At 42.2% G+C, this 15,829-nt stretch overlaps 1 protein-coding gene across 2 annotated transcripts in view; it reads left to right on the top strand.

Annotated features, from left to right (window-relative positions):
- Window positions 1–15,829, top strand: part of CDCP1 (CUB domain containing protein 1) — a 139,839-nt gene that overhangs the window by 81,456 nt on the left and 42,554 nt on the right. For both annotated transcript variants that reach the window (XM_069730155.1, XM_069730154.1), the window contains exons 2-3: window positions 1,680–1,886; window positions 4,021–4,374. In XM_069730155.1, the coding sequence (XP_069586256.1) occupies window positions 1,680–1,886; window positions 4,021–4,374 (561 nt within the window). The remainder of the gene's footprint in view (window positions 1–1,679; window positions 1,887–4,020; window positions 4,375–15,829) is intronic.

Here is a 15,829-nt window from a genome sequence, read left to right as displayed (position 1 = left end):
AGATACAGGAGCGCTCCTGTTTATAGAAGAGACAGCCGAGATGGCTGCCTTCCGTATGAACAGCCAAAGCATCATTCAGCCAACAGCCATCTTGTATATTGCGTTCTTTAAAATAGATCATTGATATCAAATAGGTGGGTGTCCAACATTCGGCACCCCACTGACCAGCTCTTACCAGTTACTAAGCTGCCAGATGTACGACGGTGAAGCACAATAGCTCCACTGTTTGGCGGCTGCTGCAAATCATCTTCAATTCATTTGAGAAGAATAATTAAACTTTTTTTTTAAATTTCTTTGCTATTTTATGTAGCCAATGTTAAGTTTTTGGAAATATGTTTTTGAAATATTGCAGTAGAATTATTTACTGGATTTCTGGCTGCTTTTTCTGCACGTAAATCACAATTTGAAAAAAAAAACTCTGAAAATTATATTTACTGCATAAAAATGAAAAAAAAATAATTAGTTACTCTTTAAGTAAATTTTTTAATCCCTATGAAATAAGGAATAGAGACCTCTTTAGAAACCTGTGTTGTCATTCCAACTAGGTCTTACCATTCCTGTAGACGTTGAGGTGCGTCTCAGCAGAGTCTGACACAATCTAATCGGTACTAATGATGTCAAACTGAGTAAAGCCACCATTTTGTCAGTGGGAATTGCAACAGTCTTATTTATTCATTGTTCCCAGGAGGAATAACAGAGGAACAGCACAGGGAAGCGTTTTAAGAACTACGTGGATTTACTAAAACGGACATGTCTGATCCTGTGCAATCTCTTCTTAACCCCTTCAAGACATGTGACATACATGTAAAGCAGAAAGTCAAAACACTGCACTCATCCAGTTCAGGTTTGCTAAAAGTGAGTACACTCACTTTTAGCAAACCTGAACTGGATGAGTGCAGTGTTTTGACTTTCTTCTAGTACTTGGGGGTCCTCGGATCCCGTGCACTTGCACCATCAAACTTCATCTATTTGTCGAGTGCTAGCTCTCTTGTTTATTCTACTATACATGTAAAGCAGTCAAGTCATACGTCAGGTGCAGGAGCTGAGCCTGCCCCATACAGGGCGGGTGCAGCTGTCATATACAGTTGGAACCTGATTTAAGTGACCAGATCTGAATGCAGCTGTAAAGCGTAACCGTCATTTTAATCTTTTTATTTCATAAATCGATAGTTCACGTGAAAATAAGCAACTTTGTAATATATCCTGTAAAAAAAATGTGCATATTTATCTGCCAAAATTGAGCAGTCATTATCAAAAATCTCAATTGTGAGGTCAAATCTGTATTCAGTGTAGGCGGACTTTCCCATTACTGGCACAGGAGATGACAGCTGCTACCTGATGAGATTCTGTATAGATAGGAGGAGTGAGGAACCAGAGGCAGAGCTCCGCTCCTCTCCTCTCCCTTCTATCTAGATACAATCCTATCTGACCTGAATCATGTTGACAGTTCATTTTTACTGCACAATGAAAGCCTTAAAACCGGAACCAAAAAACACTGCTAAAATTGCAATTTTTGTGTTTTTACCATTTCGCTGTCCCAGAGTTTTGTCCCCATTTGTTAAGTAGATTGCATGGTGAAATGATTTAATCCCCCTCTCCAATTAAATAGTCAATTTGGGTAAAATGTGATTGTATTGTTCTAATTATTTATACTAAGACGTTTCTCCTGTTCTTCCCAGAATCTTTGACCATCTCATTACAGTCTACAAACAATATAACCATCTCTATAAAGCGTGGTACAAATACGCCATCACCACCTTGTTTTATCTGTGCTCCAAACTGCAAGGACTTGAGTCTTGATGTATCCAGTGGGAAAAAAGTGGACTACACCTTCAGCTGCAAGACACCGGAGATGTACTTCATCATGGAAATCAATAGGACTATTGGTGAGTTCACAGCTCCAGTGTCTTCAACTTTGGGCAATTCTAGATTGCATATTGTAGACAGTGTTTTCTTCTTGATGAGAGATCAGGGCGGGTAATGTAGAGCAGCCAAAATAACTAAAATGTCCTGTAACTGCCCTCCCCAGAACTTTTCAGCAGAAAATTGGCAAATTGTATTCAGTTTCTAGAGACTAGCTGTTTTGGTGTACTGTAACGTTACCTGTCCTCTTCCCATTTACTGGTCGCATATCATTGATACGTGTTGCCTGTGTCTTGTGGATAGGGTGAGGAACAGCAGATGAGAGGAATTTACATTTTTCAAAGATCAACCCAAAACCTGTAATTCTCCATCTCCTATCACATGAACGAAAACAAAAAAAGTTTTCTTTACTTTATAAATGTGCAGAGGTAAAAAAGATGACTGCATAGCGTTCGCCTTAAAGTTGTTGTCTTCATTATTTCAGAACATTGTTCCAACTGCTTCATAGAGAATAAATGGAGCAGTGGTCAAGCATGGTCCCTGCCTGTCCATTCTAAGGGCTCGTTCACACAACAATCCCCAACAATCTAGAAGTTATCCCTCAAATGTACCATTTTCATGACACACAAGAAAAATTTGACCAACCAAAATATTCCTTTAATGCAAGTAACTGATAACTGAAAAATATTCTGTCCAAATTTTGATCTGTTGGGTTGCATTTCTTTGCTCATTTGTTGACCATGACACAAACATTCCGTGTCGGACTGGGGTGCCAAGGGCCCACCAGTAACCTACAATAGGGCCACACTTTTCAGCTACATGCAAATGTGACATTATCCTCAATCACAGATTTATATAACAATGAAATGAGTAGAATGAAAAAGATGCCGCCTTCATCTGTACATAGTGATTCCAGTATATTGTGCCACGTGCTGCACGAGCACTTAAGAGGGTGGTGCCCCACAATTGCACAAAGGCCCACCAGAGGATTCTCCGGTTTTCCTGTGGGCCAATCCAAGCCTGCATACAATAACAGGATTGACCACTGATTAGACATTCTAAACTTTTTTTTTTTTCCTGGCTTACTTACTGCATCTGACCATACTTTGTGTTATGTTTGTGATTGAAAACAAAATCTCACTTCTTTGGTTAGTTTTATTCCTCTATGCTTCATCTGAAAGCAGATCATAACTATATAAGCAGCCCTATAAAAAGAGACATATATTATTAATACAGGTCTACTCACTCTTAAAACAAATCTTCAAAAAATAGAGGCCTCCTCCTCTTAAAAGAAACCTGTCCCGTGAAAAAAAGCTGCTAATTGGCAGGTTAATAGTGTTCTGAGGAAGAAGAAATTAATTTTATTCCTCCCCTGTAGTGTTTTGGCTTAAGTCATAGGGGAGGTGCCGTGTGCGTTCAGTAACAGCTCAGTGTTTAGAGAGCGGTGGCAGCATCCGCGACCCCAGCACTGACTGACAGCCAGGTCTAATGCTGAGCCAGCTGTCAGTCAGTGCTGGGGGGAGCGGTTACAGCCTCCACACTCTATACAAAGAGCTGCTCTTCCCCCAAGACTGAAACCCTAATGCTGCTGGAAGGAATAAAGTGCTGGCGCCTGGCAGGTTCAGAATGCTAATAACCTGCAGATTAACCCCATATCTACAGGTTAATAGCGTTTTTTTTCACAAGACCGGTTCCCTTTAATCCATGCCAGTGATGCTTTCAAAGAAAATAAAAATCTAGTAGTTACTGAATTCTGTACCCAATGTAATGATTAATCCTTGTTCAACTGATGGCCCCTAACCAATCCTGAGAACCAGTGCTCTTCAGAATGTTAATAGAGAGGTGACTGCATACCTCCGCTTTATTCCTTTATAATGGAAGCACCGGAGACAGGTGAGCACAGCATTTGGCTGGTCTTTGACTTTCCCATTAAGAATGAATGGAGCAGTATTGTGCATGATTGATCACCGCTTTATTCACACTATGAAGAGCCCTGGTTCTTGGGATTGATGGAATTCAAGTCATCCGACCCCCAGCCTTCAAGGGGTAGCTATCCATCAGAAGATATGGGATAACTTACATCCTTGGTGCAACCCCTTTAAAGAATATGCGCAGAAGTTAAAAATGATTTGTATGTTTGATTCCTGTCATATTTAGATTGCAGCTCTCGTGTGTGTCCATTGAACATTAGTCTACAGCCTCCAAACATAGAAGGCTTAAATCGGACTTTCACTTGGAACATCTTGACCTCCACAAACCATGGCCTTGTACTAGGCTTCCCTTCTCCATCCCTGAGACAGATACATCCATCAAGCCTGTGTCCAGACCTTGTTAGCTACAAGATCAGCACTTATTCTCGTGACTCATCCTGTTCCATTGGGACCTTCTGCCGGAATGGTACTGTCACCAGTATTAAAGTCCAAGAAAGAGGAGCTATTGCTTTAAGTCTGCCGTGGAATGTTAATATCAAAGATCCTGGAATTAGCATTGCAAACAGATCTTCCATTAGAAGTAAGTGTTGAAGGAACATCAAAATATTTAAAATATTTTCTTTTGAATTCTGCTAACTTTACTGTTGTATAATATTTCATTCTTATGATTATTCGTTTTTGTAATCCTGCAAAACCCTTTCTTTTTTTTTTTTAACATATTGGTCTCAATGAAAAGTCCCCCTCCCCTTCAGCTCACGCCCCCAAAACATTTTTTTAATGAAGTTTTGAAGTGTGTGTGTGTGTGTGTGTGTGTGTGATTGACCTAAAAATGTGGCAAAGTTATTTAAGGGATGTAACATTTTCATGGCACAAAAGAAAGATCATCAAATGCATCTTGAATTAGTTTGCTACTAATGAGTATTCATATTCTGTATTGGCTAACCAGAAAATAATACAGCTCTGGAAAAAATTAAGAGACCACCACATCAAAACCCTGTCATGGACAGCCCAATCTCCAGACCTGAACCCCATTGAATCCTCTGGAATGTAATCAAGAGGATTATGGATAGTCACAAGCCATCAAACAAAGAAGAACGGCTGAAATTTTTGTGCCAGAAGCAGTGTGAAAGACTGGTTGAAAGCATGTCAAGACGCATGAAAGCTGTGATTAAAAATCATGGTTATTCCACAAAATATTGATTTCTGAACTCTTCCGGAGTTAAAACATTAGTATTGTTTCTAAATGATTGTGAACTTGTTTTCTCTGCATTATTTGAGGTCTAAAGCACTGTTTGTTTGTTTTTATTTTGACCATTTTTCTTTTTCGAGCGGCACGGTGGCTCAGTGGATAGCACTGCAGCCTTGCAGCGCTGGAGTCCTGGGTTCAAACCCCACCAAGGACAACATCTGCAAAGAGTTTGTATGTTCTCTCCATGTTTGCGTGGGTTTCCTCCGGGCACTCCGGTTTCCTCCCACATTCCAAAGACATACTGATAGGGAATTTAGATTGTGAGCTGTTATGGCTGGCAATCAGGCAACACAGCGTGCAGTAATCAGCGCACATACAGAGATCTGGCAATAACCAAAAACAATAGGACGAGCTCTGAGACGTGGAATCTCTGTAGACTGCAGTACCTAATCTATCCTCACACAACTATAAGCAGCAGTGGATTGCGCCTATCACTACCTATGCAACTCGGCACTGCCTGAGGAGCTGACTAGCCTGAAGATAGAAATACAAGCCTGACTTACCTCAGAGAAATACCCCAAAGGAATAGGCAGCCCCCCACATATAATGACTGTTAGCAAGATGAAAAGACAAACGTAGGAATGAAATAGATTCAGCAAAGTGAGGCCCGATATTCTAGACAGAGCGAGGATAGCAAAGAGAACTATGCAGTCTACAAAAAACCCTAAAACGAAAACCACGCAAAGGGGCAAAAAGACCCACCGTGCCGAACTAACAGCACGGCGGTGCACCCCTTTGCTTCTCAGAGCTTCCAGCAAAAGTTAATAGCAAGCTGGACAGAAAAAACAGAAAACAAACTAGAAGCACTTATCTAGCAGAGCAGCAGGCCCAAGGAAAGATGCAGTAGCTCAGATCCAACACTGGAACATTGACAAGGAGCAAGGAAGACAGACTCAGGTGGAGCTAAATAGCAAGGCAGCCAACGAGCTCACCAAAACACCTGAGGGAGGAAGCCCAGAGACTGCAATACCACTTGTGACCACAGAAGTGAACTCAGCCACAGAATTCACAACAGTGAGCCCTATCGGGGACAGTGATGATAATGTGTGCAAAATGTAAAGCACTGCGGAATATGTTAGCGCTATATAAAAATAAAGATTATTATTATTTGTCAGAAAAAAAATACAAAATTTATTGCTTGGAAATTCAGAGACATGTTGTAAGAAGTTTATAGAATAAATGAACAATTCCCATTTTACTCAAACATATACATACTAGATGGCAGCCCGATTCTAAAGAATCGGGAGTCTAGAATCCATATATACTTTATTTATTCAAATGTAAGAATAATACAATTAATAAATAATAGTAAGAAAGAACAAAAATAATAGGCAGTATATGGAGAAAACACCAAACAAAAGTTCAAAATTGGTGTGAAAATGTCACTGAACCACTTCACAACTAAATATATATAGTTTTGGTAAATGGTATTATCATTTTTTTGACGAAATTCGGCAGGAGCTTGAAGAGCAACGTCACTGGGCCCGCCTCCACGCAGTAGAAACTTGCTGTGAGGTAAAAATTCAAAAATCACACCAAAATGGCGGGCGGAGTGTGTCACAGTACGGCACGTTTCTGATTGGTCGCTCGCAGCAGGCGGCAACCAATCAGACACTGGACACTGTTGACGTCACTTATCTCCGGACATTATCTCCGCACATTAGCTCCGGACATTAGCTCCGGACAAAGCCACGGAAGTTGGCACAAATTGCAGGAAGTAGTATTCTAGGCAATTAATCTCCGGACATTAGCTCCAGACATTAGCTCCGGACAAAGCCACGGAAGTTGGCACAAATTGCAGGAAGTAGTATTCTAGGCAATTATATATTAGACTAGATGGCAGCCCGATTCTAAAGAATCGGAAGTCTAGAATCCATATATACTTTATTTATTCAAATGTAAAAATAATACAATTAATAAATAATAGTAAGAAAGAACAAAAAATGGCTGCACTCACCAGCTCTTGACAATTCTTGTTATTTAAGGTACAGTTACACAGGATCCATGAACATGCGCATGAGGGGAGGGATGAAAGACATCAGACGACAACTTTGCGTGTTGTGGCAAATGCCACAACAACGGTTCTTTGCTTAAGAACAATGTCAGGTAGTAGGAAAATACCCAGTTAATAATAGGCAATAGTTCTTTGCAGGAATGCAGATATTAATAAATAGTCAGTTTATATTGCAGAGAAATTGCTGGGCAATAATGGACAATGTCCTTATGTGGCAAATAATAGAGCAATATACCCAATGTGGCAAAGAAGAGGTTAATAAACGGCAGTCTCTCAGTATAACAGTCAGTGAATAATAGGCAGTATATGGAGAAAACACCAAACAAAAGTTCAAAATTGGTGTGAAAATGTCACTGAACCACTTCACAACTAAATATATATAGTTTTGGTAAATGGTATTATCATTTTTTTGACGAAATTCGGCAGGAGCTTGAAGAGCAACGTCACTGGGCCCGCCTCCACGCAGTAGAAACTTGCTGTGAGGTAAAAATTCAAAAATCACACCAAAATGGCGGGCGGAGTGTGTCACAGTACGGCACGTTTCTGATTGGTCGCTCGCAGCAGGCGGCAACCAATCAGACACTGGACACTGTTGACGTCACTTATCTCCGGACATTAGCTCCGGACATTAGCTCCGGACAGGAAGTTGGCACAAATTGCAGGAAGTAGTATTCTAGGCAATTATATATTAGACATTGTATATCACTTCCAATGAGCAACAATCTGTCCTGGTGATGTGATGGACATAGAGGTGAATGGCTAATCGCAGTTACAAGAGCTCTTTTGTACTAAGCTGTACATCTGTGCGATTATTAAATGACCAGGAGGGATGGAAGTATTTAAGGTTTTCAGTCATTGTAAAAATTATTGAAACTATCAAAGGTAGCGGAGACTTTAGAGAACATGATCAGGGCCATAAGATACATGTTAGAGGAGAGAGAAATGATGTCCCCAACCCACCCTTCCCCAGGTACCTCTGCCATCCCCCAGCCCCTCCTGATGTGTCTCCCGGCCTCCTCTTGGCGGATGCGGCCTACACCCAGCCACCTTAGGGATTTTTCCTATTGAGTTCTTTTGATCACTGTATTAGTGTTTTTAAAAGTTAAAAAAAATTATTACAATATGACGACTGGTCTTGAGCGCTAGCTCTCACTGCTCGAGTTTGCATTAGGGTGCTTGGTAATGCATCGATTATCGCGGGTGCTCGAGTGACATACAACACCTACAAGAGATCAGGAGTATACTCTCATATATAAGTATAAAGAGATGAGACCCTGAGTCTTAAAATGATTATATCAAAAGGTGAAAATTTATTAAACAGGGCTCATTAATAGTACAAAGAAATGGCTATAAGCCTAAATGCACAAAAACATGACGAGAGAACAGGGGAAAAAAAAGAACCACATAAAAAACAGCAACTGCCAGAGGAGGTACATCCCTAAATGTTGGTACTATGAGTGGGCATAGGATAAATAGGTCAGGCATCCCACCATCAAGGGGTAATTACATAGGGAGCCCATATGCTAATATTGCAACCCATAAACCTAATATGCTCTCACCCATACTACCCAGCATAACAGTAACTCACCCATGTGGGAGGGAGGAACCTCGACAGGTAGGAGAAAAGGGCCCCAAGTGCTCGAGTGACATACTTGAGTCCCACGCCCCACATATTTCACAGCTATTAGACAGCCACAAAAAATGCAGATATTGCCGTTGTTTGGCAGGCAATCGCCACGTGTTTTGGCTTTCTAACAGCCGTCAAACATGCAGGGCAGAGATTCAAGCATGTCACTTGAACACTCGCGATACTCTTTGCATACCAAAGCACACTGATGCAAACTTGAGTAGTGACCACTTGTCATCATATCGTAATTATTTTTTTTTACTTTTAAAAGCCCTAACACAGTGATCAAAAGGAACCAGTAGGAAAAATCCCTGATGTTGCCGGGTATAGGCCGCGACCTCCGTTTTTTACAGGAAGAGTAGAGCTACCAGAGCACCCTGATGCAAACTTGAGTAGCAAGTAGTGATGAGCGAGTGTGCTCGTTACTCAAGATGCTCGGGTGTTCTTCGAGTATTTTGGGTGTGCTCGTAGATTGTTTGTGTCGCCACATCTGCATGATTTGCGGCTGTTAGACAACCTGAACACATGCAGGGATTGCCTGTTTGTTAGGGAATCCCCACATGCGGCGACACAAACCTAATCTACGAGCACGCCCAAAATACTCGAACACACCTGAGCATGCTTGGAAATCTCGAGTAATGAACACACTCGTTGATCACTAGTAGCAAGCACTTGCGCTCAACACTAATGATGACCTATTCAAAATGACGACCTAATGCTATCAAATTCTCTATAGTAACTTTTGAGTTCAAAATCCTCACTATACCCCCAGATAAAATCCTTGGTGTGTAGTTTTCAAAATGGGATCAGTTGTGGAAGGTTTCTGCTGTTTGGGCACTTTTAAGGGCCCTGGAAATGTGACATATCTCCTGCAATCTATTTCAGCCAATTTCTGTTCCAAAATTGAAATATTACTCCTTCCCTTCAGAGCCCTGCCGTTTGTCTAAGGCCTGTTTCACACATCAGTGGCTCCGGTACGTGTGGTGACAGTTTCCTCACGTACCGGAGATACTGACTCATGCAGACACATCAAAATAAATGTGTCTCTGCACATGTCAGCATGTTTTCACGGACCGTGTGTCCGTGTGCAAAACACTGAGACATGTCCACGTTTCTCCGGCAGCACGGTCTGCAAAGCGTCCCGCACACATGCACACGGAGAACAGTGTGCACTCTCCTCCGTGTGCACGTACCGCCGCAGAAGAAACAACGCTACAGTTAAGCGCTGTCCCCTGCTTTTGGTGCTGAAGCCGGCATTCATTCCTTCTCCCCAGCAGCGTTCGCTGGAGAGAAGGAATGAAAAATCAAGTTGTTTTTTTATTTTGTTGAAAATAAAGTTTGGGGTCACCTCCTATGGGAGGTGGAGCCACATATTCATCACTGACTTCAAGACTTGGTCAAGACACCAAGGAGAGCAGACGTGTCTGTCTGCTCTCTGCTGGATGAGGACAATAAGGCGCCATGCTAGTGGCAGCCCATTGCAGCAGCAATAGTTTTGTTTTGTTTTATTTTGTTTTGTTTTATTTTACTTTATTTTTTATTTTGGAATTATTTTTATTTTTGTTTGTTGTGAACCTTTTTCTTTCTGAACCTCAGTTTTTGGTACTCCTAAGGAATTTTCTTTTCCCCAGTACCTTCTCCTTCTGAACTTGGATCTGCTGGAATGCTTCCCTTGGATTTATGCTGAACCCTTGGATTTATGCTGAACCCTTGGATTTCCCCTTGGCTGGTTGCTTCTGAACCTGGGATCCTCTGATTTGTTTCCCCTGGATGCATACTGCTACCCACAGCTTTCTGGATGTATGCTTCTGATCCTTGGCTCCCCTGGAAGGTTTCCCTTGGATGTTTGCTGCTACCCACAGCTATCTGGATTTACAGTGCATTTGTGATCACCTTGCAATCTAGGACTGGTATTATACGCACCTACTGCCAGGCGGCCACTACCTGTCTGGGAATTGGCACAGCTATGTCTGGAGGAGTGCACTGTATGCCTCCCTACACGGACAGGCTTAGTGCGACTAACATGGGCAAGGTTTTGATTGATGTCCCTAAGTCTGTTCATAAACGTGTTGCTTACTCAAGGGGCCGACTTCTGGAGCTGCGCAGGCTAATGCATTCTCCTGCAGTGGGTAGACCACGTGTCCCGTGTGAGGTAAGGCGAACCTACAAAGGCTGCAGAGCGGGCAAAAAACTTAAGGCAAGGCGAAGACGGTTTAAACCTGTAGTTCCGTCCATCATCATGGGGAATGTTCAATCACTGGGTAATAAGTCGGATGAACTGCTGGCATTAATACGGACCCAGAGGGATTACAAGGAATGCAGTTTGATGTGTTTTACTGAAACATGGTTACGTGGCGAGATCCCAGACTCAAGTGTCTCAGTACCAGGATTTCACATGGTCCGGGCGGATAGAGACACTATGAAGAGCGGCAAAAAAAAGGGCGGTGGAGTTATACTCTACATAAACAATGGTTGGTGCAATCAGGGGCATGTGACTGTAAGGGAGCGCCATTGTTGTCCGAACATTGAATTGCTAGCTGTTGGCCTCAGACCTTACTATATTCCTAGAGAATTCTCGCTTGTTATTGCAATAGTGTTGTACATACCACCAACTGCAAACCATGAGGCTGCAGGTGAAGTGCTGTCAGGAGTCATTGCTCGGCTCCAGCTGAAACACCCCAACTCGCTTACTGTAATCTCTGGGGATTTTAACTGAGCTAAAATTTCTACTGCCTTACCTAAATTCTATCAATTTGTTAAATGTACAACACGTGACAAAATTACTTTGGACTTACTCTATGCGAATGTCAAGAATGCTTATTCATCCTCTACCCTGCCGCCCTTGGGGAAGTCTGATCACAATCTTGTACTATTGTCACCAGTCTACCAACCTGTTGTTAGTACACAGCCTGCTACCATTAAATTAGTTAGAATGTGGAGTCCAACAAATGAACAGGCTTTGCAGGATTGCTTTCATCTTACAGACTGGGATGTGTTGCTTGGGACAATGGACGAGTATACAAATGTTAATGAAGTGGTTGGTAGAGTGACTGACTACATTAACTTCTGCACTGATATGTTGGTGCCGGCTAAAAAGATTAGGTGTTTTGCAAACAACAAGCCATGGATAACAAAGGAATTGAAGCATTTGCTCAACAAGAAAAAAAAGGCATTTAAACTGGGTGACAAAGAAGAAATTAAAATGATACAGCATAAATTGAAGCATAAAATAAAGGAGGCCCAGGAAGCCTTCAGAATTAAACTTGAAAAGAAACTGTCCCACAATAATACCAGGGAGATTTGGTCAGGAATGAAATTACTGACTGGGCTTAAGCTGAGGCCTGAAAATGATCGAGGAACAATGGACAAGGCTAATGAGATGAACGAGTATTTCAACAGGTTTAGTAGTACATGTGTACTGCCAACTGATAGTGGATGGGAACTGGGTGCAAATTCTGCAACATCGATATTAGAGGATGAGCAGACTAAATTTAGAGTATCCGAAAATGATGTGAGGAGGCAGTTTAAGTCACTTAACATTGGTAAAGCTGCAGGACCAGATGGACTCAGCTCACGTGTCCTTAAAGTTTGTGCAGACCAGCTGTGTACTGTCTTTACACGCCTATTTAATGGAAGTATACAAACACAGAGGGTACCAGTGTTATGGAAAACTTCATGTCTGGTGCCGGTACCCAAGACTTCTTCTCCTGCAACCCTAAATGACTATCGTCCTGTAGCCTTAACATCTCACGCTATGAAGGCCTTGGAAAGATTAGTGCTTGCTCACTTAAGACCAAGGGTCAATGCTTTTATCGATCCCCTTCAGTTTGCCTACCGACATAGATTGGTGGTGGATGATGCTATTCTTTCTCTGTTACATAGGGTACATTCATTTCTGGAGATTGACGGAACCATGGTGTGAGCGATGTTCTTCGATTTCTCGAGTGCATTTAACTCCCTGCAGCCACTTTTACTACACAAAAAGATGACTGATATGAAGGTTGAGGAGGGGATGAGAAATTGGATAACTGACTACCTATCAGATCGGCCACAGTTTGTACAGATGGGAGCAGTTATGTCAAGCAGATTACTGAGCAGTGTAGGTGCCCCCCAGGGAACGGTGCTTGCGCCCTTTCTATTCACACTGTATACTTCAGACTTTCAGTATAAATCTGAACTTTGCCACCTTCAAAAATTTTCGGATGACTCCGTGGTTGTGGGATGCATTAGGGGAGATCAGGGGGATGAGGAATATAGAAGGGTGGTGTCGAATTTCATGGATTGGTGCAATGGTAACTATCTACAACTAAATGTTAAGAAAACCAAGGAGTTGGTGGCTAACTATAGCAGGATTAAGTTGGAATGCTTACCGATCACTATTGCTGGTCAGGAGGTAGAGCAGGTGGAGAGTTACAAATATTTGGGGGTCCATTTGGATAGCAAACTGGACTGGAGATGCCACTCAGAGTTTGTCTACAAGAAGGGGATGAGCAGATTGTATTTCCTAAGGAAACTGAGGTCTTTTAATGTGTGCAGCAAAATGTTAGAAATGTTCTACCAGTCTGTGGTGGCAAGTGCCATCTTTTTTGCAATCACATGCTGGGGTAGTAGTGTGCGGGCCTCTGATGCTAATAAGCTGAATAAGATTATTAAGAAGGCAAGTTCTGCTGTGGGCTGTAATCTGGACTCTTTTGGGGAGGTAGTGGAGAAAAGAACTCTGAGAAAGTGTATGGCAATTATGAACAATAATGCACATCCATTATATGAGCTATTCATGAGACAGAAGAGCACCTTCAGTATCCGGCTAATGCTTCTGAGGTGTAAGAAGGAAAAATATAGGAAATCGTTTGTGCCAACTGCCATGGGAATGTACAACAATAACATTGGGGTTAAACCACCAATTTGAATGTCTACTTATTTCTCTACATTTCAGTTCACTCGTTGTGTATGTCCTATTCTAATGTATAATGTATAATGTTCTTCTGTCAACTCCACTGTCATGTCAACTATGTAATTCGTTTATGATTTTTATGATTTGATTTAAGTTGTGCTGCTGTGATACCATAATTTCCCACGGGATCAATAAAGTGTATCGTATCGTATCATATGAGCGGTACCACGTGACCGCTCACACAGGACAAGCTGCCGGCGCTGAGAGGTGGCATCGCGGGAGCTGGGTGAGTATTTCTCTGCTAGGGGGCGGGCTCATAGGGGGTGGGAGGCGGGAGGAGACCCCAAACTTTATTTTTAACAAAAAAAAACTTGATTTTTCATCCCTTCTCTCCTGCAAGCGCTGCTTTCAGCCGAGCAGGACAGAAGGGATGAATGCCTGCTTCAGCACCACACGCAGGAGACAGCGCTGTCTCTCCTGCACGGTCCGTATGGTCCTCAGGCAGCACACGGCTGCCACACTGATGTGCCACGTGAGCACACGGACATGGATAACTCCAGTACCGATTTCTCCGGTACCGGAATTATCTGGATATGTGAGACTGGCCTAAAAAGCGCTTTTTGACTATACGTGGGGTATTGCTGCCCTCAAAAGTGGGTAACAAACTGTGGGGTCCACTTTTTGGTGTTACTTCTTGCAAAAGTGAGAAATGTGGGGCTAAGATTTTATAGGTAAAATTTTATTTTTTTTCATTCCACTTTGCATTAATTCCTGTATAGCAACTGAAGGGTTAAAAAAAATTCCCAGCAATACTTTTAAAGTATTTTTGAGGGGTGTGGTTTTTAAAATAGTATAACTTTTGGGGAGTTTCCAATATATATAGGCCCCTCAAAGTCCACTCTCCCAGTGGGTCATGGCACCCGCCAACCATAGCAGTAAAATCTGCACTAAATTATGGCGCTCCGTCTATTCTGAGTTTTGCACCGTGCCTCAGAAGTAGTTCCCAATTTTATAGAAATTTCAACATTTTAGCGATTAAAAATGTAATTATTCATTCTTTGCCACCCAATGGTCTAAATTTCTGTGAGGCACATGTGATGTTACCTGCTCAATACACCTTAGATGAATTCATTGAGAGGTGACGTTAAATTCATCCATTGGTTGTGTAAATTATTCTTTTGAAAGCTGAAACCATGCGAAATGTGGTTTTGGTTAAGAAAATAAATTGGCATCAATGCAGAAATATTGATCAGTTAATGGACACAGAATGATCAGATTATGGCAAGACAAAGGTTTTGTCGCCTGGTCATATATTGCACCCAATCCTAGTTTACATCCTCACCTGTGCTTAGTAGTGGTGAGCGAACATACTCGTTGCTCGGGTGATCTCCTCCAAGTATTTGTTAGTGTTCGGAGATTAAGTTTTCATCACGGCAGCTGAATGATTTACAGCTATTAGCCAGCTTGATTACATGTGGGGATTCCCTAGCAACCAGGCAACCCCCACATGTGCTCAGCCTGGCTAATAACTGTAAATCATTCAGCTGAGGTGATGAAAACTTAATCTCCGAACACTAACAAATACTCAGAGATCACCTGAGCAACGAGTATACTCGCTCATCACTAGTGCTCAGTAAATGATCGGTTAATTAGTGTGTGTGTGTGTGTGTGTGTATAAAAAGAAACCCAGCACCCCAGACCTTCACTTCAACTGCAACTTGAGCTCTGACAACATGCCAAAAATCCTCCCTGCGACCAAAGCCTGGATTATCAAGAGCCTGAAGACCAGATCCACTGCAGAGGTGGCTGGCACCTTTAATGTGTCTCGGTGTCAAGTACAAAGAATTTAAAAAAAGATTTGAAGAGACTGGAGATGTTTGACAAGCCCAGGTCTGGCAGACCCCGCAAGACAACTGCTCAGGAGGAACGTTTGTTGGTTAGAAAATCCAAAGCAAGCCCCTCTTTCACTGCAGCAGAGCTCCAACAGGCCTGGTCGCCTCAAGTCCCTATGTCAACTAGAACAGTTTGTAGGATTCTGTCTCGAAATGGCCTCCTTGGTCGAATCAGTGCCCAGAAGCCAGCACTAAACAAAAGGCAAATAAAAAACCGTGTGGTATTTGCAAAGTCCCACAACCTGCTAAACAGATGGCTGCTGAAATAGTGGCAGAAGGTGGATTTCTCTGATGAATCTTCAGTAGAATTACACCACAGCTGCCGCAAATACTGCAGGAGACCTACTGGACCCCGTATGGAG

This window comes from Ranitomeya imitator, chromosome 6, assembly GCF_032444005.1.
Source record: "Ranitomeya imitator isolate aRanImi1 chromosome 6, aRanImi1.pri, whole genome shotgun sequence".
NCBI lineage: Eukaryota > Metazoa > Chordata > Amphibia > Anura > Dendrobatidae > Ranitomeya > Ranitomeya imitator.
The sequence above is the reverse complement of the archived record's forward strand: the minus strand, read 5'-3'. Positions and strand labels throughout refer to the sequence as shown.